Source organism: Pelophylax lessonae (assembly GCF_965119305.1).
Source record: "Pelophylax lessonae genome assembly, chromosome: 9".
In the NCBI taxonomy this organism is placed as follows: domain Eukaryota; kingdom Metazoa; phylum Chordata; class Amphibia; order Anura; family Ranidae; genus Pelophylax; species Pelophylax lessonae.
The window spans coordinates 15,575,796-15,602,463 of record NC_138776.1 but is presented as its reverse complement, the minus strand read 5'-3'; the positions used below and the strand labels follow the sequence as shown (position 1 = coordinate 15,602,463).

The following is a 26,668-nucleotide window of genomic DNA, read 5'->3' as shown; positions in this document are numbered from 1 at the left end:
GCCCTGCAACACACCCAAATCCGCACTGCAAGATCTGCCCTGCAACACACCCAAATCCACAGTACAAGATCCGCCAAGATTGTAGATGTACACAAGGCTGGAATGGGCTACAAGACCATCGCCACGCAGCTTGGTGGGAGGGTGACAACAGTTGGTGCGATTATTCGCAAGTGGAAGAAGCACAAAATAACGGTCAATCTCCCTCGGTCTGGGGCTCCATGCAAGATCTCACCTGGTGGAGTTTCAATGATCATGTGAACGGTGAGGAATCAGCCCAGAACTACACAGGAGAATCTTGTCAATGATCTCAAGGCAGCTGGGACCATCCACTATGATCTGCTAATGCCCTGTGCCTCCCTGTGTTGAAGCTGTCCCCATACTGCAATATCCCTGAACTCCCTCTACTCCTCTAGCTGCTGCATTTCCTGTTTGACTCAACTCCTTTGGTCGTCCATGGCGAGGCCTGTTCTGAGTGGAACCTGTCCTGTTAAACCGCTGTATGGTCTTGGCCACTGTGCTGCAGCTCAGTTTCAGGGTCTTGGCAATCTTCTTATAGCCTAGGCCATCTTTATGTAGAGCAATCATTCTTTTTTTTTCAGATCCTCAGAGAGTTCTTTGCCTTGAGGTGCCATGTTGATCTTCCAGTGACCAGTATGAGAGAGTGGGAGGGATAACACCAAATTTACCACACCTGCTCCCCATTCACACCTGAGACCTTGTAACAATAACGAGTCACAGGACACCGGGAAGGGAAAATGGCTAATTGGGCCCAATTTGGAAATTTTCACTTAGGGGTGTACTCCACGCTGTTGCCAGCGGTTTATACATTAATGGCTGTGTGTTGAGTTATTTTGAGGGAACAGCAAATTTACACTGTTATACAAGCTGTACACTCACTACTTTACATTGTAGCAAAGTGTCATTTCTTCAGTGTTGTCACATGAAAAGATAGAATAAAATATTTACAAAAATGTGAGGGGTGTACTCATTTTTGTGAAATACTGTATTCTTTTATTTTAAAAAATCTGCAACATTTTGTGGTTTCCTCTTCCTTCTTGCATTGATATTTTTGTATGTGTGCCGTATTCCATTGTACAGGATGTGTGTCCCTCTTACGTCCTTCATATCACCCTCACACCGAGTGCTGGAGATCTCACGTGTAATTCAAATCACTTACAACCGTCTGTCCCAGAGGTCTTTGTGCTATTTATACCCTGTTAAATAAATAATTGCAGAGACCGAACATGATCTGATCGGTTTGCAGCTCGTCTGGGAATAAGTGCAGCCTGCGCGGTTTTCACCGCCTTGCCAGTACATTTTTTTTTTTTACAAACATCGCCCGGCCCCTATGGGACAAGAAGCTTTAAATACAACCAAAGAAGAGACCGAAAGGCTAAATTTGTGTAGCCATTCGTCCAGAGAATTTGCATTTTTATTAGTTCTGTGGAAACTTTACAAAAACGAATGTTCTTCAGGTTATTTTCTCTTCTAAACAAATGTTCTTTTATGATGGGAAGTAGTAAAATTCATTAGGTGTGTGTGTATACCCGCACTAAGGTATTGTAAAGTGCTCAGTAAGTGTACAACTATCAATAAATATCTTTAACCACTCCCCCTTAGGTGGACGTCATGTGACGTCCTGGGCTTTAAGTGGGGATAACTGAATGATGGGCGCATTCAGATATCATTTTTTTCCCCTGGTGATTCCCTTCACCATAAGAACAATCATAGCGGCTGAACAGCCACTTTATCGTTCTTACAAGTGGCGGGAGGAGACACCCCCCCCCCCTCCCGCTGCCCTCCGGAATCGGCTGCTGCCGGAAGTGTACCATAGAGACTACGAGGACCAGATGGTCCCCGGCAGTCTCTATGACTCTCGGAGGCCCGGCGCGACGTGGTGACGTCACGCCCGGCCTGGCAGTTTCAATACTACACTGATCTCGGCATTGAGCTTTTTTTTTTTTTTAGGCTTTCTAGCCTGTAGGAGAGATCTGAGGTCTTATTGACCCCAGATCTCTCCATAAAGAGGACCTGTCATTCACTATTCCTATTACAAGGGATGTTTACATTCCTTGTAATAGGAAGTGATCAAAAAATTAAAATAAAATAAACAATAAAAAAAAAAAGTAAAGTGCCCCCGTCCCCGCGTGCCTCGCACGCAGAAGCGAACGCATGCGTACGTCGCGGCCACATATGTAAATGACGTTCAATCCATACATGTGAGGTATCGCCGCGAACGTTAGAGCGAGAGCAACAATTATAGCCCAACTGTAACTCTAAACTGGTAACCTGTAAAAATTCTTAAAGCGACGCCTATAGAGATTTTTAAATACCGAAGTTTGACGTCATTCCACGAGCGTGCGCAATTTTAAAGCGTGACAGCTTAGGTATCTATTTACTCGGCGTAACATCATCTTTCACATTATACAAAAAAATTGGGCTAACTTAAGTGGGGTTTTTTTTTTTTTTTAATTCACAAAATCGTTTATTCCAAAAAAAAATATGTTTGAAACATTTCTGCGCAAATACCGTGTGACATAAAAAGTTGTAATGACCGCCATTTTATTCCATAGAGTCGCTGCTAAAAAAAAAAGATTTAATGTTTGGGGGGGGTATAAGTAATTTTCTAGCAAAAAAATGATGATTTTTACATGTAGGAGCAGAGTGCCGGAAATCACCCGGTATGGAAGTGGTTAAGAAGCTGCTGCTGGTTATAAAGGTGATGACCTCATGAGATGTTAGTAAAATAGGAACAGGATACTCCCAATGGGAAATCACGTCTAAAGGGATGCCAGTATACCCGTGCTAACGTACTTTAGGGCACCATTCACATATGGGCGTCTCAGATCACGGGCAGAATTGCCGCGATTCTGCCCGCAATTCCGAACCATTGAAAGTCGCGGGGCGCCCGTGTGATTCCCGTGACTTGCAGTGGCACCCCAAACATGACGCGATTTTGCCGCGATTGACACAGTAAAATCGCGCAAACAGAATCGCGAGACGCCTATTGTCCAAAAGACGTTGCTGTACTTTTTTTTAGGGCGACAGGCATCCCGCAATTCTCTTTGCGTGATTTTACCGCAATTCGTCAGGCGACAATTGCGGCAAAATCACGCCATGTTTGAGGTGCCATTGCAAGTCACGGGAATCACACGGGCTTCCCGCTACTTGCAATGGTGCAGGATCGTGGGCAGAATCGCGGCAATTCTGCCCGCGATCCGTGACGCCTATATGTGAATGGAGCCTAAAGTGCTCAGGAAGTGTAAAACTATAGATAAATATCTTTAAGAAGCTGCTGCTGGTTATAAAGGCGATGACCTCATGAGATGTTAGTAAAATAGGATTAGATACTCCCAATGGGAAATCACGTCTAAAGGGATGCCAGTATACCCGCGCTAAAGTACTGTAGGGCACCATTCACATATAGGCATCTCAGATCGCGGGCAGAATCGCAATCAATCCCGAAGCAAGTCGCGGGACGCCCGTGTGATTCCAGTGACTTGCAATGGCACCCCAAGCGTGGCGCGATTTTGCCGCGATTGACACAGTAAAATCACGCAAACAGAATCGCGAGACGCCTGTTGTCCAAAAGAAGTTCTTGTACTTTTTTGGGGGGGGCGACAGGCATCCCGTGATTCTGTTTGCGCGATTTTACCGCGATTAGGATAAGCCAGCGCTGCTTCCACAAAACCTTCTCAATAATAAAAGATCAATACGTCAAACAATACTAAATAAAGTGCAATACATAAATAATAAATAATCAATGCATCCACAATACTAAATATTAGATAAAGTGCAGCGCATTAATAAATAAAGTCCTTTGGTGCTTTCAAAGTGCCAGTGTTGATGCGTTCTTTAGGTGGGTTCAAAGTGCCATTCGGTGCTCCCCTCCTAAAATCCCTACTCACCGACAATATGATGGAAAGCTTAAGTATAAGCTTCTAAAGATGCCCAGTGGGAGGGGTGAAACGCGTAAAGCAAGGGACCGCTAAGTGACGTCATATCTAGTGGTTGGAAAGCACACCATGGGGATTTATAGTTGCTTTCAGGGAACTATTGTTGCTGAGGTAGATCTATTTTTGGTGGGGGAAGGGGGTTGTTGTATGTGGATCTATTGTTGCTGGGAGTGCTTTTGTTGTGGGGGGTCTATCGTTGCTTGGGGGATTTACTGCTGCTGACGGTGTCTGTTGTTGCTGGGGTGAATCTATTGTTGCTCGGGCTGGGGGGGGAGGAGTTATTGTGGGGGGTCTTTTGCTGCTGGGAGGGGTTTGTTCTGGGGGGGTCTATTGTTGCTGCGGGGATTTATTGTTGCTGGCAGGTGTCTATTGTTGCCAGCAGCAATAAACACAAAATTATACTTGGTTCTGTATTCTCTAAAAGAGCTGGTTCTGGGAGGTGGGTAGGGGGCGGAAGAAAGGGACAGTGCTTGGCGGTGGGTAGGGGACCGAACAAAGGGACAGTGCTTGGAGGTGGGTGGGGGGTGTAACAAAGGTACAGTGCTTGGAGGTGGGTAGAGGGCTGGTTCTGGGAGGTGGGTAGGGGGTGGAGCAAAGGGACAGTGCTTGGAGGTGGGTAGGGGGCAGAACAAAGGGACAGTGCTTGGAGGTGGGTAGGGGGCGGAAGAAAGGGGCAGTGCTTGGAGGTGGGTAGGGGGTGGAACAAAGGGACAGTGCTTGGAGGTGGGTAGGGGGCGTAACAAAGGGACAGTGATTGGAGGTGGGTGGGGGACGTAACAAAGGGACAGTGTTTGGAGGTGGGTAGAGGGCTGGTTCTGGGAGGTGGGTAGGAGGCGGAACAAAGGGACAGTGCTTGGAGGTGGGTAGAGGGCTGGTTCTGGGAGGTGGGTAGGGGCGGAACAAAGGGACAGTGCTTGGAGGTGGGTAGGGGCAGAACAAAGGGACAGTGCTTGGAGGTGGGTAGGGGGTGGAACAAAGGGACAGTGCTTGGAGATGGGTGGAGGGATGGTTCTGGGAGGTGGGTAGGGGTGGAACAAAGGGACAGTGCTTGGAGGTGGGTAGGGGGCGGAAGAAAGGGACAGTGCTTGGAGGTGGGTAGGGGGCGGAACAAAGGGACAGTGCTTGGAGGTGGGTAGGGGGCGGAACAAAGGGACAGTGCTTGGAGGTGGGTGGGGGGCGTAACAAAGGGACAGTGCTTGGAGGTGGGTAGAGGGCTGGTTCTGGGAGGTGGGTAGGAGGCGGAACAAAGGGACAGTGCTTGAAGGTGGGTAGGGGGCAGAACAAAGGGACAGTGCTTGAAAGTGGGTAGGGGGCGGAACAAAGGGACAGTGCTTGGAGGTGGGTGGAGGGATGGTTCTGGGAGGTGAGTAGGGGGTGGAACAAAGGGACAGTGCTTGGAGGTGGGTAGGGGGCAGAACAAAGGGACAGTGCTTGGAGGTGGGTAGGGGGCAGAACAAAGGGACAATGCTTGGAGGTGGGTAGGGGGCAGAACAAAGGGACAGTGCTTGGAGGTGGGTAGGGGATGAAACAAAAGGACAGTGCTTGGAGGTGGGTCGGGGTGGAACAAAGGGACAGTGCTCGGAGGTGGGTAGGGGACGGGGCAAGGGATGACTCAGAAGAGGGGAGTACCTGCACCTATTCTCTGAGAGAAAAAGCCCTACAAAGACGTATGTATTTCCTATGCTTATCAGTGCCATCTAGTGGCCATTATGCAGTTTTTTACTATTGCCTATAATAAAATAACGTTCGTTCATAAGAGAAAATTGCTCATGTGGTCATATTAGGTCAGTGATGTCACAAGCACCCCTCCCCTTTGTTGTATGCAGCTGCAGGGAGGGAAATCTCCTGCTTGCATCTCATTGGGTTAGCAGGGATGCAATCATGTGACAGCGTTCGTGGGTTTGGGCAAATTGGGTTCAGATATTTGGAATTACATGTAAAGCTTTAGAGATTTAGGTTTATATCTACTTTAGGTTCAATAAAACAGTAAAATATTCTCAGCGACGGAGGTAAGGGATGTTGATTTTGGGTGTCTATGTGCACAGGCACTGATAAGGCAGTACAGCCAGCCCTTCTGTACTGGGCACGGGCCCCATCAGTTCAAAAAGGGGGCCCAGACACCTGCTGAGCATGAGGGCTGTACTGTCGTATTCAGACACCAATCCTCTTCTGTCTTCCACTGCAGCACTTCCGACTTCTCCTTCTCTCCCTCCGTCCAGCTGCACTTCAGGGGGATTAATTCTAGCACATGGCCCCATTCCATCTGCTGTCCGGACCCCCCCCCCCCTTGTGTGCCCCTTTCCCCCATATCACTGCCAGCTTCCCTCCTCCCCTGTCCCACCGGCAGCTGCTGAGGGCACACAGGTGGATGTCATTTACTGGCCCCCTTCCTTTCCGGAATGAACACAGTGAGTGATTTGTACTAATCACTCCTATGTCCATTCATCACTGAAGCATAGTAAACGGTGTTAACTATGCTTCCGTTTGTGAATGAGTAGGAGGCCTCAGAGCGCTTCCTATTCATTCATCTGTACAGCTGAGGCTGCAGAGAAAGGGACTGAGAAACCTATGTCCTGTCACTTTCAGCCACGGGGGGGCCTGTCAGTTAGGCTGTTTGGACTGCCCATGATTTCTAACAGCAGCCCTGCCTACAGTAGCCAATTTCAACCAGGGTTCTGAGGAAAGCAGTTGTCCCTGAGATTGTTTTAGGAGGCCACACAAAAAAAAATATGCATATAAAATATATACTGTAAATGTTAATTACTTTATTGAAAACATAAAAAATGATTTAAAAGCAGAAGGTGCGCCAACAACAGAGCATAGATATTACACTTCCTTCTTCTCGATACATAATTACAGAATTTATCATACAATGTTCAATAAACAACGTGTAAAATTAATGATCAACATCTTAAATTCAACGCGTTTCTTCAAACATAGTTCACTTCATCAGGAGTAATGTAATGAGTCTGTAATTAATTTCAAACATAGAAACAAAATATAACGTAATAAATGACAAAATGAAAAAAGGAAAAAACAGTTATAAGCTGGTGTTTTATTTTTTTATTCCTTTATTACATTATAGTTTGTTTCCATGTTTGGAGTCATCTTTGGATTTAATTACAGACACCCTGCCAGGAACATCCTGAAGAAGTGAACTATGTTTGAAGAAACGCGTTGAGATTTTATTCTTTATTAACCAGTTCCAGCGGGAATGGTACACTGATCTGGGTGGATGTCGTATGGCGTCCTCCCGGATCACGCGCCGGCCTGCGCTGCAGCGTGATCTATCACCGGTTGTGTCCATCGCAGACCGCACTGAAGCATGGTCCTGCGTGCAATCCAGGAGAATGCCATATGAAGACTGATCAGAGTCGTGGCCCGCTGCCACTACCATGTGATCGCAGTGATCAATCACAGCAGATCACATGACAATTGTAAACAATTTATGGCTTTCTTTCATGCCATCCATTGTGTACAATTGTGTTGCTAGCTGTGATTGGTCGCATTGATCATATGGTACAGACAGGGCCAATCACAGCTATACGATGATCCTGTACTGCACTGGTGACAGTATGTAAAATAAAAAAAATTTGAAAAAAATAAAAATTTAATTTTAATTTTCAAATAAATAGTGACAAAAAAAAAAACGACAACTTCAAAATACTCGCCATGCCCCTTACTAAATACCTCAGACTGTCTACTTTCAGAAAAGGGGTAATTTTGGGGGTATTTGTACTGTCCTGGCATTTTAGGGTCAGTACATTAGGATTAATCAGTTTTTTTTCTGTAAATATATACACCAAAGTTTGTGGACTCTATATATTTCCCACAGACTGAAATAATATACACTGATTTGGGTAATTTTAACCGAAAAAAAAAAAAATGTAGCAGAATACATTTTGGCCTAAATTTTTGAAGAAGGATACATTTTTTTGCAATCTTTTATAACAGAAACGAAGAAAAAATTGTTTTTTTTAGCACTTTAACCACTTCCCGACCGCCCGCCACAGTTATACTGCGGCAGGCAGCCCCCCCCCCCTGCACAAAACGATATAGGTATTTCACAAGCCACGCCCCCCACAGTTATAAACACATCCCTAGGCTCACATTTAACCCCTTGATCACTTACTGTGTTAACCCCTTCCCTGCCAGTGTAATTTTTACAGTAACAGTGCATATGTATAGCACTGATTACTGTAGTAATGTCACTGGTACCCCCAAAAGTGTCAAAAATGTCAGTCAGGGTCCAATCTGTCCGCCGCAATGTTGCAGTACGGCAAAAAAAAATCGCAGATTGCCGCCATTACGCGTTAAAAAAAAACAACAAAAATGACAAAAATCTTTCCCTTAGTTAGTAAACGCAATAACTTTTGCGCAAACCAATCAAAATACGCTTATTGTGATTTTTTTTACCAAACATATGTAGCATAAAACAAATTGGCCAAAAATTTTAAAAAATTTTGATTTTTACATTTTCTTGGGGAATTTCATATAAAAAAATGTGAAAAATATTGTTATTTTTGCAAAATTGACGCTCTTTTTTTGTTTATAGCGCATGATCAAAAAATCGCACAGGTGATCAAATACCACCAAAAGAAAGCTCTGTTTGTGGGAAAAAAATGACGTCAAATTCGTTTGGGTACAGCATCGCACGACCGCGCAATTGTCCGTTAAAGTCACGCAGTGCCGAATCGCAAAATACCCCCTGGTCAGGAAGGGGGTAAAATCTTCCGGGGCTTAAGTGGTTAACCAATTATACTGCGCAAACCGATGTAGGTATATGTCTGTCACGCGCCTCCAGCTAGGGGGCGAGCGCGCAACCGCCCCCACTCGGCAGCGGGGATGCCGATGCTCGGGGCCGGCGGCTCTGATTGCCGCCTGACACCCGCGATCGCTCCCCGCTGAGAGAGATGAACTGTCAGCTGTTGCAGGCACAGCTGACCGCTCTTCTCCCTGGAATGATCACAGAGTGCCTGTGATCCTTCTATATAGGATCACAGGTCTCTATGGTCATTTCACAAGCCACGCCCCCCACAGTTATAAACACACCCCTAGGCTCACATTTAACCCCTTGATCACTTACTGTGTTAACCCCTTTCCTGCCAGTGTCATTATTACAGTAACAGTGCATATTTTTAGCACTGATTACTGTAGTAATGTCACTGGTCCCCCCCCCAAAAGTGTCAAAAATGTCAGTTAGGGGTCGGATCTGTCCGCCGCAATGTCGCAGTCCCACTAAAAATCGCAGATCGCCGCCATTACTAGTAAAAAAAAAAAAAACAATAAAAATGAGAAATCTTTCCTGTAGTTTGTAGACGCGATAACTTTTGCGCAAACCAATAAAAATATGCTTATTGGGATTTTTTTTTTTTACCAAGAATATGTAGCAGAAAACAAATTGGCCTAAAATGTTAAGAAATTTCTGATTTTTACATTTTTTTTTTGGGGAATGTTATACAGCAGAATGTGAAAAATATATATTTTTTCAGAATTGTTGCTCTTTTTTTGTTTATAGCTCAAAAAATAAAAATTGCAGAGGTAATCAAATACCACCAAAAGAAAATTCTGTTTGTGGGAAAAAAAGGACATCAATTTTTTTTTGGGTACAGCGTCGCACGACCGCACAATTGTCCGTTAAAATAACGCAGTGCCGAATCGCAAAATATGGCCCGGGTCATTAAGGGGGCAAATCCTTCCGGTCCAGGAGTGGTTAAGCCTTTTTTATTTATTTAGCAAAAAATCAAAACCCCAGTGGTGATGAAATACCACCAAAAGAAAGCTCTATTTGTGTGAAAAAAAAAAAAGGATAAGAAAGTCTAATGGGTACACTCTGTTGCATGACTGCGCACTTACCATTCAAAATGTGACAGCTGAAAATTGGCCTGGGCAGGAAAGGGGGTGAAAGTGCCCGGTATTAAAGGGGTTCATTTTACACGTTGTTTACTGAACATTGCATGAAGAATTCTGTAATTACATATCAAGACGAAGAAAGTGTAATATTCATGCTCTATTTCTGGTGTGCTTTTCTTATTATTATAATTTATTATTATACAGGATTTAAATAGCGCCAAGAGTTTGCGCAGCGCTTTACAACGTCAGGGCAAACAGTTACAAAATAATTTAATACAGGTTTAAACCATTTTTTTTTGTTCTGTTTTCAATAAAGCGATTAACATTTATACATTTTAAATGTTTATTTTTCGTGTCACCTCCTAAAAAATTCCAAGGGGCAACTGCATTTGACTTCTTTGTAAGTATTCTTTAGGATGGAGGCATTTTGGCCTTTATGGTAGACCCTTTACTATACATTTCAAGGTTCTGTGGAACCCTGGGGTTCCTCCAGAGGTTAGTAGGGGACCCTTGAGCAGTGGTGGTGTGGCCCATCCATTGGGGGCGCAGGGATGCCACCCCCCTATCTATACATCCGGCCCCCTAATCTACATGCAGAGCGCAGAACGCATGGATTCCAATAGGAAGCTAGAGGCTCTAATAGGCTTCAAAAGGCCACCCTTCAAAAAAGGGTGGGCTCGGGGCGCAGAGCACTGCGCCCTGAGCCCACCCAGTTGTATGGCAATAGCAAATAAATATTCGCTATTCCCATATGGAAGAAAAATATATTTCCAATATATTTAGGGAACAATTTTTAGAAATATATTGAATATGGCCAAAATTGTAGCATTTCAAATATATTTCCAATATATTTAGGGAAACATTTTTAGAAATATATTGAATATGGCCAAAATTGTAGCATTTCACATATATTTCCAATATATTTAGGGAAAATTTTTTAGAAATATATTGAATATGGCCAAAATTGTAGCATTTCAAATATATTTCCAATATATTTGGGGGAAAAAAATGAATTTTTTAAAAAATATATTTTAAATATATTTTTCTTCCATGTGGGTTGTCACACTGACTCTCCTCCCAGACAATCAGGAAGAGGGTTGTGAGACCCCATTCCTGACTGGGCAAAAAGAGAAGCAATCTTACTGGCCAGTGGCCAGGAAGAGGCAGAAGACACACGGCTGGAGGAGAAGCACAGCGGCTCAGCCATCCAGCACTCCCCCGCTCGGACAGGAGGAAGGAGGAGGTAAGGAGGCAGACTGTTCGGGGGGGGGGGGGTGTTGCCTGCTGACTGACCGACCGACCAACCGGCCATGCATTGGTTTGCCCCCCCTCCCCCCTGAATTACCAAGCATCAGCCGCCACTGCCCTTGAGCCGTGGCTGAGTAATCTCCCATCTGCCTGCATAGTTTCGATGCCAACACCACTTGGCGGAACTACCTGCATGAACCCAATCATATTTGTAGCTGTCTGTAAAGATGAAAGTCTGACCACAGCTGTAAGGGAAACATTCTTCCCAATAGCCACCAATGTAAGGGGTGTTCTATCACTGACCACCAATGAATTGGTTATTGCAAGGGATAAGGATCTAAAATTTCTTTCAAGGGTTCCTCAGGGGTAAAAAGGTTGAGAAAGGCTACAGATTTTACAGATGAATCCCCGAGAGCAGTGGTGTATTTTGTTTTTTTGCTGCCCTAGGCAAGACTGAAATTGGGCGCCCCCCCCCACTTCCCTCTCCTATGTAAATTTGCCCCCACTCCCTTTTTTAACGGATTTGACTCCCTCCACAATTGAGGTATTCCAAGTCCCAGCATGAACCCCTGAGATCTCACATGAGGGGGGGGTGAGAGGGGGTGGGAGAGAGAGAGAGGGGTTGGGTGAGGGAGAGAGAGAGGGGATGAGAGAGAGAGGGGGTGGGTTAGGGGGAGGGAGAGAGAGGGGGGATGAGAGAGAGAGGGGGAGAGAGAGGGGGGATGAGAGAGAGGGGGGTTGAGAGAGAGAGGGGGAGAGAGAGGGGGGATGAGAGAGAGGGGGGTTGAGAGAAAGAGGAGATGAGAGAGAGAGAGGGGGGATAAAAGGGAGAGAGAGGATGAGAGAGGGGGGCAGTGAGAGAGAGAGGGGGGATAAGAGAGAGGGGGGATGAGAGAGAGGGGGGATGAGAGACAAGGGGGGTGAGAGAAAGAGAGGGGGTGAGAGAGGAGGGGGAGAGAGAGAGGGATGAGAAAGAGAGAGAGAAAGAGGAGGGGTGAGAGAGGGGGGGAGGAGAGAGGGAGAGAGGGGGGGAGCGAGTGAGAGAGAGAGGAGAGAGGGTGAGAGAGAGAGAGGTGGGAGAGGCGACTCTAGTAACCAGTGGACAAAAGAGTCTCAGGTGGAGGGGGGGCGGCTTTTTTGCTGCCCCCCTGCAAAGTGCCGCCCTAGGCCTGGACCTTGTCAGCCTATGGCCAAAATACAGTACTGCCCGAAAGGTGAAACATGTTGTATTTGACATAAGAGAGTATCTTCTGTTCGTTATCTGGGTGTCCAGTCCTTCCTTTGGATGCATTTCCTGGAAATGAGGGGAATATTGCTGATTCATCACATGACTGAACACAGAGCCATGTCCCGGAGTATACTTGCATCTCAAGGTTCTCCGGGGGAATGCAAGTCGCTGTCCAAGCAATGCGTTGATGAGATTCTGTCCTGCTCAGGTTTCTCAGACAGAGTGCCAGGCCAGGCCGGCTCATTCAAGGGATTCTTTTTATAGACCTACCTCATCACAAGTGTCTGGAGATCCACCATCCTCCAAAAACTTCTCAATGATGTTCATCTTGCCCTCAACCACGGCTTTCAGGAATGTTTCTGGCAGGATCGGCCCCGTCTATAGGACAGGAATTATATGCAATGAACATCCAGGTTCATGGGCGGTGATTAGTATATAACACAAAGCAAACATTTGGAAACAAAATACCCTGAGAGGAATTTATTTATAAATGTTTAAAGCTTAACTTGGGGCAATATACAGTTTATATTCACATATGTGAAGTGTCTTATCGGCCAAAGGATTGGTAATTCTGTCCAGCCAACTTTGTGATTCAACTCTGCCAGGAGGGTGACTGTGTTGGAGTTAGAGAACCAATGTAAGGAAATATTCTTCCCACTGACTACCAATGTAAGGAGCATTCTTCCCACTGACCACCAATGTAAGTAACATTCTTCTGTCTGGCCACCAATGTAAGGAGCATTCTTCCCACTGATCACCAAAGTAAGGAGCGTTCTTCCCACTGACCACCAATGTAAGGAGCATTCTTCCCACTGACCACCAATGTAAGGAGCATTCTTCCCACTGATCACCAATGTGAGGCGCATTCTTCCCCCTGACCACCAATGTAAGGGGTATTCTTCCCACTGATCACCAATGTAAGGGACATTCTTCCCACTGACTAACAATGTAAGGAGCATTCTTCCCCCTGACCACCAATGTAAGGGGCATTCTTCCCACTGATCACCAATGTAAGGAGCATTCGTCCCACTGATCACCAATGTGAGGCGCATTCTTCCCCCTGACCACCAATGTAAGGAACATTCTTCCTACTGACCACCAATGTGAGGAGCATTCTTCCCACTGACCTCCAATGTAAGGAACATTCTTCCCACTGACCACCAATGTAAGGGGGCATGCTTCCCACTGATCACCAATGTAAGGAACATTCTTCCCACTGACCACCAATGTAAGGAACATTCTTCCCACTGACCACCAATGTAAAGAGCATAATTCAAGGGCACCTTTATGTTAAAAAAGTTGAGAAAGGCTTCTCTGAGTTGTATTATATAGGGTTGGTAGTAGGCTAAAAAACTAGGCTTGTTCTGTCTAATTTTGATGTATAAGATGTATAAGGTTGCCTTGTACTTCCCCAAGAAAATAATGTAATCTCCACACTGGCCTTTTGTAGGGTCTTTCATCAATAACTTGAAAGTCGACCCTTAATATTCCCCCCCCCCATACACTTTATCTTTCCTTTTGTAAGATGAGAAGAGGAGAGTGCACTAATAAGCAAACAGTCCTGAATTCTCCCGATTGGCCAATCCGGGCCTGGGTGTCACCCTCCCCCCCCGGTAGAAACCCTGGTAGGGTCCGCCCCCTCCGCACCCCCCCTTGTGACGCCCCTGCTAATAGACTTACAATCTCTTCCACTTCAGGTTCCGGTTCTGGTGCCACCACCAGGGACTTCTTTTTCTTTCTCTCCTGTCTTCTTTTGCGTATTTCAATGAAATTCTGGATTCCGCCAGTGTCGATAATTTCCTTTCTTAAGTCCACTGATGTCTTTCTCACTCGATCTTCACCCTGCAGATGTAAATGTCTGTAAGAATACATTTTCGAATAATACATCCAGGTTCAGATTTCATAGGAATAAAGGCAATGGGCAGAGTGAAGTCATCTATAGCAACTGTAGCACCACCCCCGCAGGAGCTGCTGATTAGATTATTGGGTCTAAGTCCTGCCTAACAACCCACAGAATTGGCTCGAACCCTCCCTAGGCACAACTGACCCAGAATAGGACTGGAATACCAAATGGCTACACAGATTGGAATATAACACTTCAATAAATAATAATGACCTGTTACCTCTCTCCAGCTGCAGTCCTTCTGGGTAATACAAGGTGACCACACACAAGCTTGCTTTTAAACAGGAAAGTTATTTACTGTGAATCAAATAAACAGTTTCGATACAGTAAAATATGACTTTGTAAAAGGATATACTAATTAATTAATCAAAGATAAGATAAATACTGTGATATCACTCCTCAAGGGCACATTAATTGTTTCAGGAAATGTCTCAGAGCCTATAGGACCGCCATCTTAATCACTATTATACTTTTGGAGATAAGGCTCAGCATTCAGTTAGACACAGTATCAGAATGTCAGACCTATCTGAGTCCGCTGTTTCTTCTCTATATCTTCGCTAGCAACGTTGGTGCACTCGCAATTTGTAATCCACATTGAGGATGGGTGATCAATAGAGAGAATGGCAGCAAACAGTTAGTAATCACCGCGGGGTGTCTGTGCAGGATTGCCGGTAAAACTTCTGTGAGAGATGTACTGGGCCACCTGGTATATTGCCTTCTACTACTCTAAGGCTAATCCTGACTAAAGTTACTTCTTTGATAGATAGAGTCAGTTTTTGGGCAGGTGCCCTCTCACCAACAGGACTGTCTCCCAGGAAGCCTCCGCTGCTGTCTCAGTCTCCGGCCTCTGTCACCAGCCGCGCTAGGTATTTGGGGTGGATGAGTCTGGTCTCTGTAGAACATCGATGGGACCTCCAGGAGGGATCCTCTACTGGAGATGAAACACTGCAACTTAGTCACTTAAGGCCCAGGAGTTTCGGCCTAGCATACAGCATCAGCCCACAGCACTGGCATCCTGCTTGTCTCACTGTGTCTTTCCCAAGAGAGTGAGCCTGGCTCCTCCCTTCCTTTATAAAGCTTCCCCCAGAAGGCTGTGCGGTGCAGCAGTGCACCCTGGTATTCTCAAAGCACTATGGGCGATGAAGACTGCTCAACTTCCTGAAAGGAAAATAACATCAAAAGACATTCCATAGCCGCTGCAATGTGTCCTTTTGGCCACTAGATGGAGCCGAGTTCCTCTCAAATGTCAAGCAGCAGTCTTTTAGAACTTGTATAATGGAAGACCCCGCTACACACTCCCCCCACTTGAGAAACTTTGGTCCCCAAAGAGGACAACAGCATGTACTCCAGTGCATATGTTGGCAGTACACAAAAAAAACATTAACATATGCATAACAGGGAATCATCTTCCTTTTCATAAGCAGAGTTCAAACTTAACAACTGCATATTACAACACAGGTTCGACATAGGAACCTCCCACCAATTGTCAGGGGAGGGAAGGTAATTCTGTTCACAGACCCCTGACACTTGAGTGGCTTGTACAGATGTGCCTGGGGGTGAGCTAGGGTTGTCCTCCACCAAATCTGCGGTGGAAGAACTAGGCTGATCAAGAGTTCGTTTGGAAGTAAAGATAGCCTCTTCTGAGCATTCACCCAATTGGTCATAGGTCAGTCTTTTGGGCGGGTGAATGACTCTTCTTTCCCTCTGTTCTTTGGGATGCACGATCTCAGAGGTACTAGGACCAGCCACTTCTGGGGATTCTTCAATGTCCTCCTCCTCATGTTCCAACACACAGGAATCTGATGCTTCAAGAGCGGTCAGTTCTTCTTCAGAGGAAGGTGCAACCTCCTCCTCAGGATCTTCATCATCAACTACTTCTTCTGGAAGCATGTGGAAAGGTATGAATTCGGGGGCTTCCGCCCGAAGGGTTCCTCTGTCAGCCAATTCGGATGAAGACAGGGAGGCAGGTGTGGGTTCTGGTAACTGAGACGACCACATCCAGTCAGGTACCTCCTCTTCATCTTCCAGATCTTCAGATGGAGAATTTCCCTCCCTCACATCTGGGAGTGTCGACTGAGATCTGGTGACTGGTCTGGACAGGCGAGAGGTCGAAGGGGTCTCTGGCGAATCTACGACAGGAGGCATGCGAACTGCTTCAGAGAGAGGCAGTAAATGGTTCCTATGCCAAGTCTTCAATGGACCCACACTTCCTTCAGGCCGAATTTGATACACAGGGAGGTTTGGTAGTTGCTTGCAGATAACATAAGGTTGGGACTTCCAGCGGTCTGCCAACTTGTGTTTTCCCGGGACACCCAAGTTCCTCAACAATACCCTGTCCCCTGGTTGCAAGTCTTGGATCCGAACTTTTAAGTCGAAATTCCTTTTATTCCTCAGTCCACGTTGATCAGATGTGGCCTGAGCTTTATCATAGGCCGATTTCAGACTCTTCCGCAGTCGGTCCACATATCCCTTGTGCGATGCTGAAGAGGTGTGATCGGGCGAGATGCCAAAGGCCAAATCCACTGGCAATCGAGCCTCTCGTCCAAACATTAGACGATAAGGGGAATATCCAGTAGCATCACTGACAGTACTGTTGTAGGCATGCACAATGGCAGCTACATGTTTGCCCCAATGCTGTTTCTTCTCTGAGCTTAAAGTCCCCAACATGTCCAAAAGAGTCCTGTTAAATCGTTCCGGCTGGGCATCCCCTTGTGGATGGTAGGGAGTAGTTCTAGTCTTTTGGATGCCTAACAGATCTAACAGTCTCTTGATCAGTCTGCTTTCAAAGTCTCTTCCCTGATCTGAATGGAGGCGTTGTGGTAACCCATAGTGTACAAAGAACTTTTCTACAAGAACTTTGGCTACTGTAGAGGCCTTCTGATCCCTTGTTGGGAATGCTTGGGCGTATCTGGTAAAATGGTCTGTTACCACAAGGACATTCCCTTGGCCACTCAGATCAGGCTCTAGGCAAAGGAAATCAATGCACACCAGTTCCATGGGTCCCTGGCTTTGCAGATGGCCCATTGGGGCTGCTTGACGTGGCAGAGTCTTCCTTTGTATACATCGGACACAAGAATGACAGTATCCTTCAACTTCGGCCCTCATACAGGGCCAGTAGAACCTGTCTCTGACAAGCTGAAAAGTTCTTTCAGGTCCCAGATGGCCATGATTATCATGAAGAGCAGCCAGAACTCTCTCCCTGTATTTAGCTGGTAAGAACAGTTGCCACTTCTCCTCCAGATCTTCAGATGGGCCTCTTCGGTAGGCCACCCCTTCTCGGATCTGTAACCGGGTCCACTCTCTATGCAACAGACGGGCCCCCTGAGGAGAGTCGGTGAGAAGCAACTCAGGGCGCTGGATCTCCAAGGCTTCCAAAAGAAGTTTTCCCAGAGGGTCTTCCAGCTGCTCCTTCCTCAAGTCCCTTTTGGACAGCCGGGGTAAATCTTCCCCTTCAACCTGGGTCACCCTGCAATAGTATTTGGGTACTCCGACAGCCGAAACCCCAATCTCTTCGGCTCTTGATCCTCCTCTGGATCGAAGTTCAGTTCCCTGATATAGGGCACGCACCCCTTCTGGAGCCAAATGGGTCCATTCTTCATCAGGTTCGTGTGGTGCATGCAACCTTCTGGATAGGGCATCTGCATCCCTGTTCCCGATTCCTGGCCGATACTTCAGGCTGAAGTTGAAGCTAGAGAGGGCAGCCAACCATCTGTGTCCTGTTGCATCCAGCTTAGCTGTAGTCAACAGATAGGTAAGGGGATTATTATCCGTCTTGACAATGAATTCAGCTCCGTACAGGTAATCTTTCAGTTTGTCGACCACTGCCCACTTTAAGGCCAGGAATTCAAGTTTGTGGGTAGGATAATTCCTTTCAGCAGGTAGTAGACTCCTGCTCACGTAGGCTACGGGTCGCAGGTGGCCCCCATGTTCCTGGTAGAGTACCCCACCCAGCCCATCTCGGCTGGCATCGACATGTAGTTCATATGGTTTCGTGGGGTCTGCGTAGGCCAACACAGGGGCAGTGGTTAGATTCTTTTTCAACTGAATGAAAGCCCCTTCACATTCTGGGGTCCACTGATCCTGGATGGACTCCTTGGCCTTCCGGGGTCCCATGGTGGACTTCATTGGCTTGACCAGTTCAGGAACGTCATCTTCTTCGTTCTTTAGTAACTCATTGAGGGGTCGGGCAATCTTGGCGAACCCCTCTACAAACCTCCTGTAATAGGAGCAAAAACCCAGGAACGACCGAAGTTCGGTCACATTTGTAGGTCTCGGCCAGGAGGCGACAGCATCCAGCTTGTCCGGGTCGGTGGCCACCCCTTCTTCAGACACGATGTGGCCCAGGTAATGGACCGAGGACTGATAGAATTGGCACTTCTCAGGAGAAAGTTTCAGGCCTTCTTCATGTAGCCTCTTCAGGACCTTTTCCAACCTCTCCTCGTGTTCTTCCAAAGTTCTGCCAAACACGATAACATCATCCAAGTATACCAGTACCTCTATCAAATTCATATCTCCAACGGTCCTTTCCATCAGCCTTTGGAAGGTAGCAGGGGCCCCTGACAATCCCTGAGGCATGCGATTGAACTCAAAGAACCCCACAGGGGTGATGAAGGCTGTCTTCTCCCGATCTTCAGGGTGCATGGGGATCTGATAATACCCACTCTTTAAGTCCATCACACTGAACCACTTCGCCCCTGACAGGCTCTGTAGGGCGTCTTCGATTCGAGGAGTGGTATACTGGTCTGGGATAGTTCTTCTGTTCAGTGTTCGGTAGTCGATACAAAGCCTCAGAGATCCGTTTTTCTTCCGGACTACCACTATCGGAGAAGCATATGGGCTCCTGGATTCTCGAATAACCCCAGTCTTCTTGAGTTCCGCCAGCTGCTGACGTAGATCTTCTAAGTCACCTAAGGGAACTCGCCGGACTCTTTCTCGGAAAGGTTTGTCCTCACTCAGGCGGATCTTATGAGTGGCACTCCTGGCGCATCCCACGTCGAACTCATCCCTAGAAAATATTCCTCGCCATCCAGCAAGTTGTGCCTTGGCCCTCTTCACCCATTCTGGTGGGAGGGCAGCGTTTCCAGAGCAGAGCTCTTCTATAACATCTTCACCCCTTCCCTTCTCTTTAAGATCAGATGGGACAACTGGGGTAGCCGGGTTAACTTGGCCCAACAGCACTCTGGCCGGTACCTTCACCGGTGTAGTAGAGGTGTTTCTGACACTCACTAAAACCCTTCCATGGTTTTTCTGTAACACCTTCAAAGGGATCACTTCAGGGATTACTTCTATCCCTCTCTCCTCTTCCTGTGGACCTGATTCAAAGATGATAAAAGGGCCCGGCTGTTTCCATGTGAGTTTAACGGAAGCTTTCAGACAAGCCACCTCTCCTGGCTGCAAGACCTTTTCCGTTCTGTCCAACTTCCAGAGTCTTCCAACTCCTTCTGCAGGAGTCTCTTGCTCCAATACTAATCGTTGATAGGCCTGCCGTAGCATGGGGTGAATCCTTGGCGCTGGAGCATCCTGTCCCTGGACCAGTTGTGTCAGGAGGCGCCTTACTAGGTCAGTGTTGGTCCCTACGATGAGAGAGCTTTTGTTGGCCCCTGGCGGACGAGGACAGACCACCGCTAGGGTGTCGAAGGTTTCAGCTTCACCAGCCACTGATGGGTCAAAGGTCAACTTGATTGGCAGATACCCGTCATAGGGAAAACTTTGAGTCCCGATACCCCATATCTCCAGATCTTCCAACTTCTGCAGAGGTAGATGGGTAAGGTGTTTATCATAGAAGTCTCTATACAGAAGAGTCACTTGGGCCCCAGTGTCAAGGAGGGCTCTTGTGTAAATTCCTTCTACCTGGACAGAGACTACAGGGGAAGGCCCGACCAAGTTAGTTGGGAATTCTCTTGAAGTGGCCTTGTTGTCTGATTCAGTTCTCTGCACCCAGGCTCTTTTCTTTTTTTTTCTTCTGGACTTCAGTCCCCTCTGGGCCTGGTGTGCATTGATTTTCCTTCTCTCAGTAGCCTGGAGTATAGAACTAGGGGCGTTGTACCTGGATCTGACTCCCTGACTCAGATTCCCTGAATCATTGAGTCTCTTGGATTCCCTTGAAACTGGCGGGCACCCGGTCGACTCCTTCACGGGTGCCCTCTGAAGTTTTTCCGCTGGCTTGCGAGGTTCTGAGGCGACATTTCCTGGGCTGGGACATACTCCTCTAACATGTCCTACTCCCCCACAGTTGAAACAAGTTAGCGATCTCCTAGGTCTCGGTTCCGGGTCTACTCTAAGGTTAGAAGGTTTATCCGGCTTCTCTGACACGTTCCCATCAGGTAGAGTAGATGCCTGACTAGTCAGGATGGACACCATTTCTATCAACTGGGACACCTGGGTCTTTAGGAGTTCAACTTGCGAGTCACTTTCTTTTGCACTTATCACTCTGACACGAGCAGTTGAGTCAAACTGCCGACTCTTCCTTTTGTTGTCTAACATGACCTCTTCTTCTCTGACCATTCGGATCAGGTCAGGGTATTCCAGAATGCCACCATCTTGGCGAGTTCGCAACAGTATGGCAATGGGATCTAAGGGTTGAGCCCCTCTCAGCACCTGCCGTGCACGAGTCTCATCTACCTTCCGGGGGTCTATCCCTTTCTTTATCAAGATCTGGTGGATGATCTTATCTAGGCGTCTAATAAATTCGGACAACTTCTCTTCCTCTTCTTGGTAACAGTGGTCTAACTGGTAAAGAAGTTCAGCCACGTTCTCCGTCCGACCAAATACATCTTGTAGAATGTCTAGATAATCCTGTGCAGTACAGTTCTTTTTGCTTAGCTTGAGATTACGTACGGCCTCTAGTGCAGGTCCCTTTAAACTTTCTGTGATTCTCTGTTTCTTGTGCTGTTCTGGTACCTCCCACTCTTCCAAAGCCTGAGTGGCGGTATCTAACCACTCTTCAAACCCATCTTCTGTCGAAGGCACAGGCTGTTTCCCAGAGAATGTCCTGAGCTTCCTATATTCAGTCATCAGATAGTTTGGGGAGTCCTTACTACATTTTGCTACGATTTCCCCGAGAACAGCACACAGTTCTGAGCTAAAGGTAGACAAAGGTGGTGACTCTGGACTCCCTTCTTGGACACCTTTTTCTTTGCTGGATCCCCCAGGAGTGGTGGATGAGGGACCTTCAGTAAGGACTTCTGGATGTATTAAGAAAAGTTCTGTTTGGTCAGTAGTCTTTACACTGGTTCCCTTAAAGTAATCAGGGACCCCCTTCCTCCACTCACACAATGCATACGTGTGTGGAACGGTGGTGTCTGTCTTTATGTCAGTCACCCAGAATTTCCTGTCTGTGGACAGTGCCCTTAAAACTGGGAGGAGTTTTTCCTCAGTCCAGACCTCTCCCTTGATTTCAACCACCAGGCCATTTTCCACTACGACATTCTCTTCCCTGCACCACTCGGCTGCAGCGGTAGGATCCATTTCTGCGTTGAGGGGGATTCTGTGGCTGAGAGGGTTGTGTTGCAGGACTGTAGATCATCCCGGACGAGCCCCCACGTGTAGCACCACCCCCGCAGGAGCTGCTGATTAGATTATTGGGTCTAAGTCCTGCCTAACAACCCACAGAATTGGCTCGAACCCTCCCTAGGCACAACTGACCCAGAATAGGACTGGAATACCAAATGGCTACACAGATTGGAATATAACACTTCAATAAATAATAATGACCTGTTACCTCTCTCCAGCTGCAGTCCTTCTGGGTAATACAAGGTGACCACACACAAGCTTGCTTTTAAACAGGAAAGTTATTTACTGTGAATCAAATAAACAGTTTCGATACAGTAAAATATGACTTTGTAAAAGGATATACTAATTAATTAATCAAAGATAAGATAAATACTGTGATATCACTCCTCAAGGGCACATTAATTGTTTCAGGAAATGTCTCAGAGCCTATAGGACCGCCATCTTAATCACTATTATACTTTTGGAGATAAGGCTCAGCATTCAGTTAGACACAGTATCAGAATGTCAGACCTATCTGAGTCCGCTGTTTCTTCTCTATATCTTCGCTAGCAACGTTGGTGCACTCGCAATTTGTAATCCACATTGAGGATGGGTGATCAATAGAGAGAATGGCAGCAAACAGTTAGTAATCACCGCGGGGTGTCTGTGCAGGATTGCCGGTAAAACTTCTGTGAGAGATGTACTGGGCCACCTGGTATATTGCCTTCTACTACTCTAAGGCTAATCCTGACTAAAGTTACTTCTTTGATAGATAGAGTCAGTTTTTGGGCAGGTGCCCTCTCACCAACAGGACTGTCTCCCAGGAAGCCTCCGCTGCTGTCTCAGTCTCCGGCCTCTGTCACCAGCCGCGCTAGGTATTTGGGGTGGATGAGTCTGGTCTCTGTAGAACATCGATGGGACCTCCAGGAGGGATCCTCTACTGGAGATGAAACACTGCAACTTAGTCACTTAAGGCCCAGGAGTTTCGGCCTAGCATACAGCATCAGCCCACAGCACTGGCATCCTGCTTGTCTCACTGTGTCTTTCCCAAGAGAGTGAGCCTGGCTCCTCCCTTCCTTTATAAAGCTTCCCCCAGAAGGCTGTGCGGTGCAGCAGTGCACCCTGGTATTCTCAAAGCACTATGGGCGATGAAGACTGCTCAACTTCCTGAAAGGAAAATAACATCAAAAGACATTCCATAGCCGCTGCAATGTGTCCTTTTGGCCACTAGATGGAGCCGAGTTCCTCTCAAATGTCAAGCAGCAGTCTTTTAGAACTTGTATAATGGAAGACCCCGCTACACAACCTTAAAAGAAAATCATTTTTTATTAGGCTAAATATGCGAAACTGCTGAAGGTTAAAATGCAGGTTGCCTATCATTGCTATATGTGATTATATTTAAGTCAACCTGTGGTTAGCCCAAACAGGGCAAAAAAACAGGTTAGCAGCCTGTACTCACCTTATCTTTGCTCCCCCAGCACTACATTTAGCTGCTGGGGATGAGATAACCAAGTCCTGTGTAAGCTGTAGTTTGAGTAAAGTAGCCCTCTTCTAGAGCCATTGTTACAAAAAAAATGTATTTAGTACAGCAGCCTCCAAACAATGGCCCTTTGGTTGCCTTCATCTGGCCCTTGGAGCACTTCTCCTCCCACTGACACCATCATTGGGGCACTATTCCTCCCACTGACACCAATGATGGGGCACCACTATACCTCCCGACTGACTACAACGATGGGGCACTATACCTCCGACTCCAACGATGGGCCACTATTCCTCCCACTAACTCCAACGATGGGTCACTATTCTTCCCATTGACACTGACGATGGGTCACTACTCTTCCAACTGATGCCGACAATGGGGTGCTGTTCCTCCCACTGACATCCACCATGGGGCAGTTTTCCTTCCACTGATACCAATGATGGAACACTATTCTTCCCATTGACACCAACAATGGGGTGCTATTCCTCCCACTGTCACCAACCACGGGGCACTATTCCTCCCACTAACACCAACAATAGGGCGCTATTCTTCCCACTGACACCAGTGATTGGGTACTATTCCTCCCACTGACACCAACCAAAGGGCACTATTCCTCCCACCAACACCAACAATGGGGCACTATTCCTCCCACTAACATCAACATTAGGGCACTATTCTTCCCACTGACACCAGTGATGGAGCACTATTCCTCCCACTGACACCAATGATGGGGCACTATTCCTCCCACTGATACCAATGATGGGGCACTATTCCTCCCACTGACACCAGTCATGGGGCACTATTCCTCCCACTGACACCAACAATAGGGCACTGTTCTTCCCACTGACACCAGTGATGGGGCACTATTCCTCCCACTGATCCCAATGATGGGGCACTATTCCTCCGATTAACACCAACAATAGGGCATCGTTCTTCCCAATGACACCAGTGATGGGGCACTATTCCTCCCACTGATACCAATGATGGGGCACTATTCCTCCCACTGACACCAGTCATGGGGCACTATTCCTCCCACTGACACCAACCATAGGGCACTATTCCTCCCACCAACACCAACAATAGGGCACTTTTCCTCCCACTAACATCAACATTAGGGCACTATTCTTCCCACTGACACCAGTGATGGAGCACTATTCCTCCCACTGACACCAATGATGGGGCACTATTCCTCCCACTGATACCAATGATGGAGCACTATTCCTTACAATGACACCAATGATGGGGCACTATTCCTTCCAATGACACAAATGATGGGGCACTATTCTTTCCAATGACACCAGTAATGGGGCGGTATCCCTCCCTCTAAATATGTGGCATTGTTTACTCCCACTGACACTGGGACATTTTTTTCTCCCAATGGCCACAGTCTGGCCCCCTTTAGGTCTGCTGTATTTATGGAGAATAAAGGAGTCCTATTGATTTTCATTTAACATCTCTGAGTGCGGTCTTTCTCTTTTTGGGGCACTATTCCTCCCAGTGATACCAATGATGGGGCACTATTCCTCCCACTAACACCAGTCATGGGGCACTATTCCTCCCACTGACACCAACAATAGGGCACTGTTCTTCCTCCCACTGACATCAGTGATGGGGCACTATTCCTTCCACTAACACAAACAATAGGGCACTGTTCTTCCCACTGACACCAGTGATGGGGCACTATTCCTCCCACTGACACTAATGATGGGGCACTATTCCTCCCACTGATACCAATGATGGGGCACTATTCCTCCGATTAACACCAACAATAGGGCATCGTTCTTCCCAATGACACCAGTGATGGGGCACTATTCCTCCCACTGATACCAATGATGGGGCACTATTCCTCCCACTGACACCAGTCATGGGGCACTATTCCTCCAACTGACACCAACCATGGGGCACTATTCCTCCCACTAATAGCAGCCGTGGGGCATTATTACTCCTACTCCCATTGACCATCAAGCCTGGGGCATTTACTCCCACTGAAGCTTGGGCATTTTCTACTCTCACGGAGCAGTCCGGCCCCCCTAAAGTCTAAAGGAAAGTAAACTGGCCCTTTGTTTAGAAATTTTGCAGACCCCTGATTTAGGACTTAATCTCAGGTACAATCAAAGGCGAATAAAGAAATGTCTCAGACAAAGTAGAGAAATCTTGGTACATTACTCAAAGATAGACTATAGACAGGAAATACAGATGTATATGACATTCCATAAAGTATAGTTCTAGTGCTCCAATAATGTTGAAACACTGTTGCCAAAATTACACAAGTCGTTCCTATGATTGACATCCATATCTAGTGTCAGATGGTCTAGAAACCTGCCTGTACCGGTTACATCCAGTTGGTATTTTTATTTTTTTGGGAAGGTAAAAAGTAACATTTCATAATGGGGATGTATACGGAATCAGTTAACAATGTAACGGAATGAACTCTCAGGGCTAAGATGGGAAGTTACTGAGGGTAATAGGAAAGGGTGGCAGTGAAATAACATCGGGAAGGGAGTTGGGGGTTATGTAGACATGGTTCGGTAAAATTGTTTAGGGAGGAATTGTGGAATGGTTGAGTAATGGGGGAGGAGGGGCTGTATGGCAGTAGTCCCGTTGGGAGGAATCCTGGTTTCTCAGAAGCTATATAGTTTTAGGTATAAGTCACCTCCATGTCCATTAAGGCACCCTTGGGGGTCAGCCAAACCAAACTTGGGTGACCAATCATGGATTGGGGAAGTGAGCATATGGAAGATTTAGTGACATTTTGTATGCTGGATCCATTAAGCTGTAGTTGTTGTAACTTTGTGATATGAAACACTAATTCTAAATGAAGTGGAATAGTGGTGGCTTAGCAAGTTTTTAAAGTTGAACTTACATTGTTCCAGCTTGGTTTGGTATTCGGAGAACCACTGGGTTACTGAAAACCACTGTAGTAGTTTGCCCTTCATACAGTGATGGCCCTAATTTTCTGGGCCCTGGGGGTCACTCTCTTGGCACTGCCACCATTCATAGAATGTCTTGTATTTTTTTTTTTCAATTTATACAAGGCTTTCTCTGATTGAATGAGGTGTGAAGAATGGGTGAAAATCGTATGTCACCACCCCTCCACCCCACTCATCCAAACAGAGAAAGCCTTGTATTTATTGGATGTGTTGGAGCTGGAGAGAGTCCAGAGAAGGGCAACTTAACTAATTTATTGGATTGGAGGACCTTAATTATGAAGAGCGTCTACAATAGCTTAATTTATTCTCCCTGGAGAAGAGACGCCTGAGAGGGGACATGATAGCAATTTACAAATACCTCAATGGTGATCTCATAGAAAAAAAGCTATTCAGTCGAACGGATTGCATGAGGACGTGAGGGCATCCAATGCTATTAGAGGAGAAGCGTTTTAACCTCAGGCAACGCGGGGGTTCTTTACTGTTAGGGCTACAAGATTGTGGAATTCTCTACCACAAGAGGTGGTTTCTGCGGGAAGTATGGCTACTTTCAAAAGACTCTTGGACATACATCTCAAGGAT

General features: G+C 46.6%; 1 protein-coding gene across 1 annotated transcript in view; it reads right to left on the bottom strand.

Moving 5' to 3' along the window:
• The window catches only part of ANKRD2 (ankyrin repeat domain 2), a 79,313-nt gene that overhangs the window by 31,224 nt on the left and 21,421 nt on the right, over nt 1-26,668 (bottom strand). Inside the window, exons 3-4 of the mRNA XM_082269269.1 lie at nt 13,966-14,127; nt 12,556-12,663 (exon numbers count right to left, since the gene is read on the bottom strand). Coding sequence (XP_082125395.1) covers nt 12,556-12,663; nt 13,966-14,127 — 270 coding nt within the window. The remainder of the gene's footprint in view (nt 1-12,555; nt 12,664-13,965; nt 14,128-26,668) is intronic.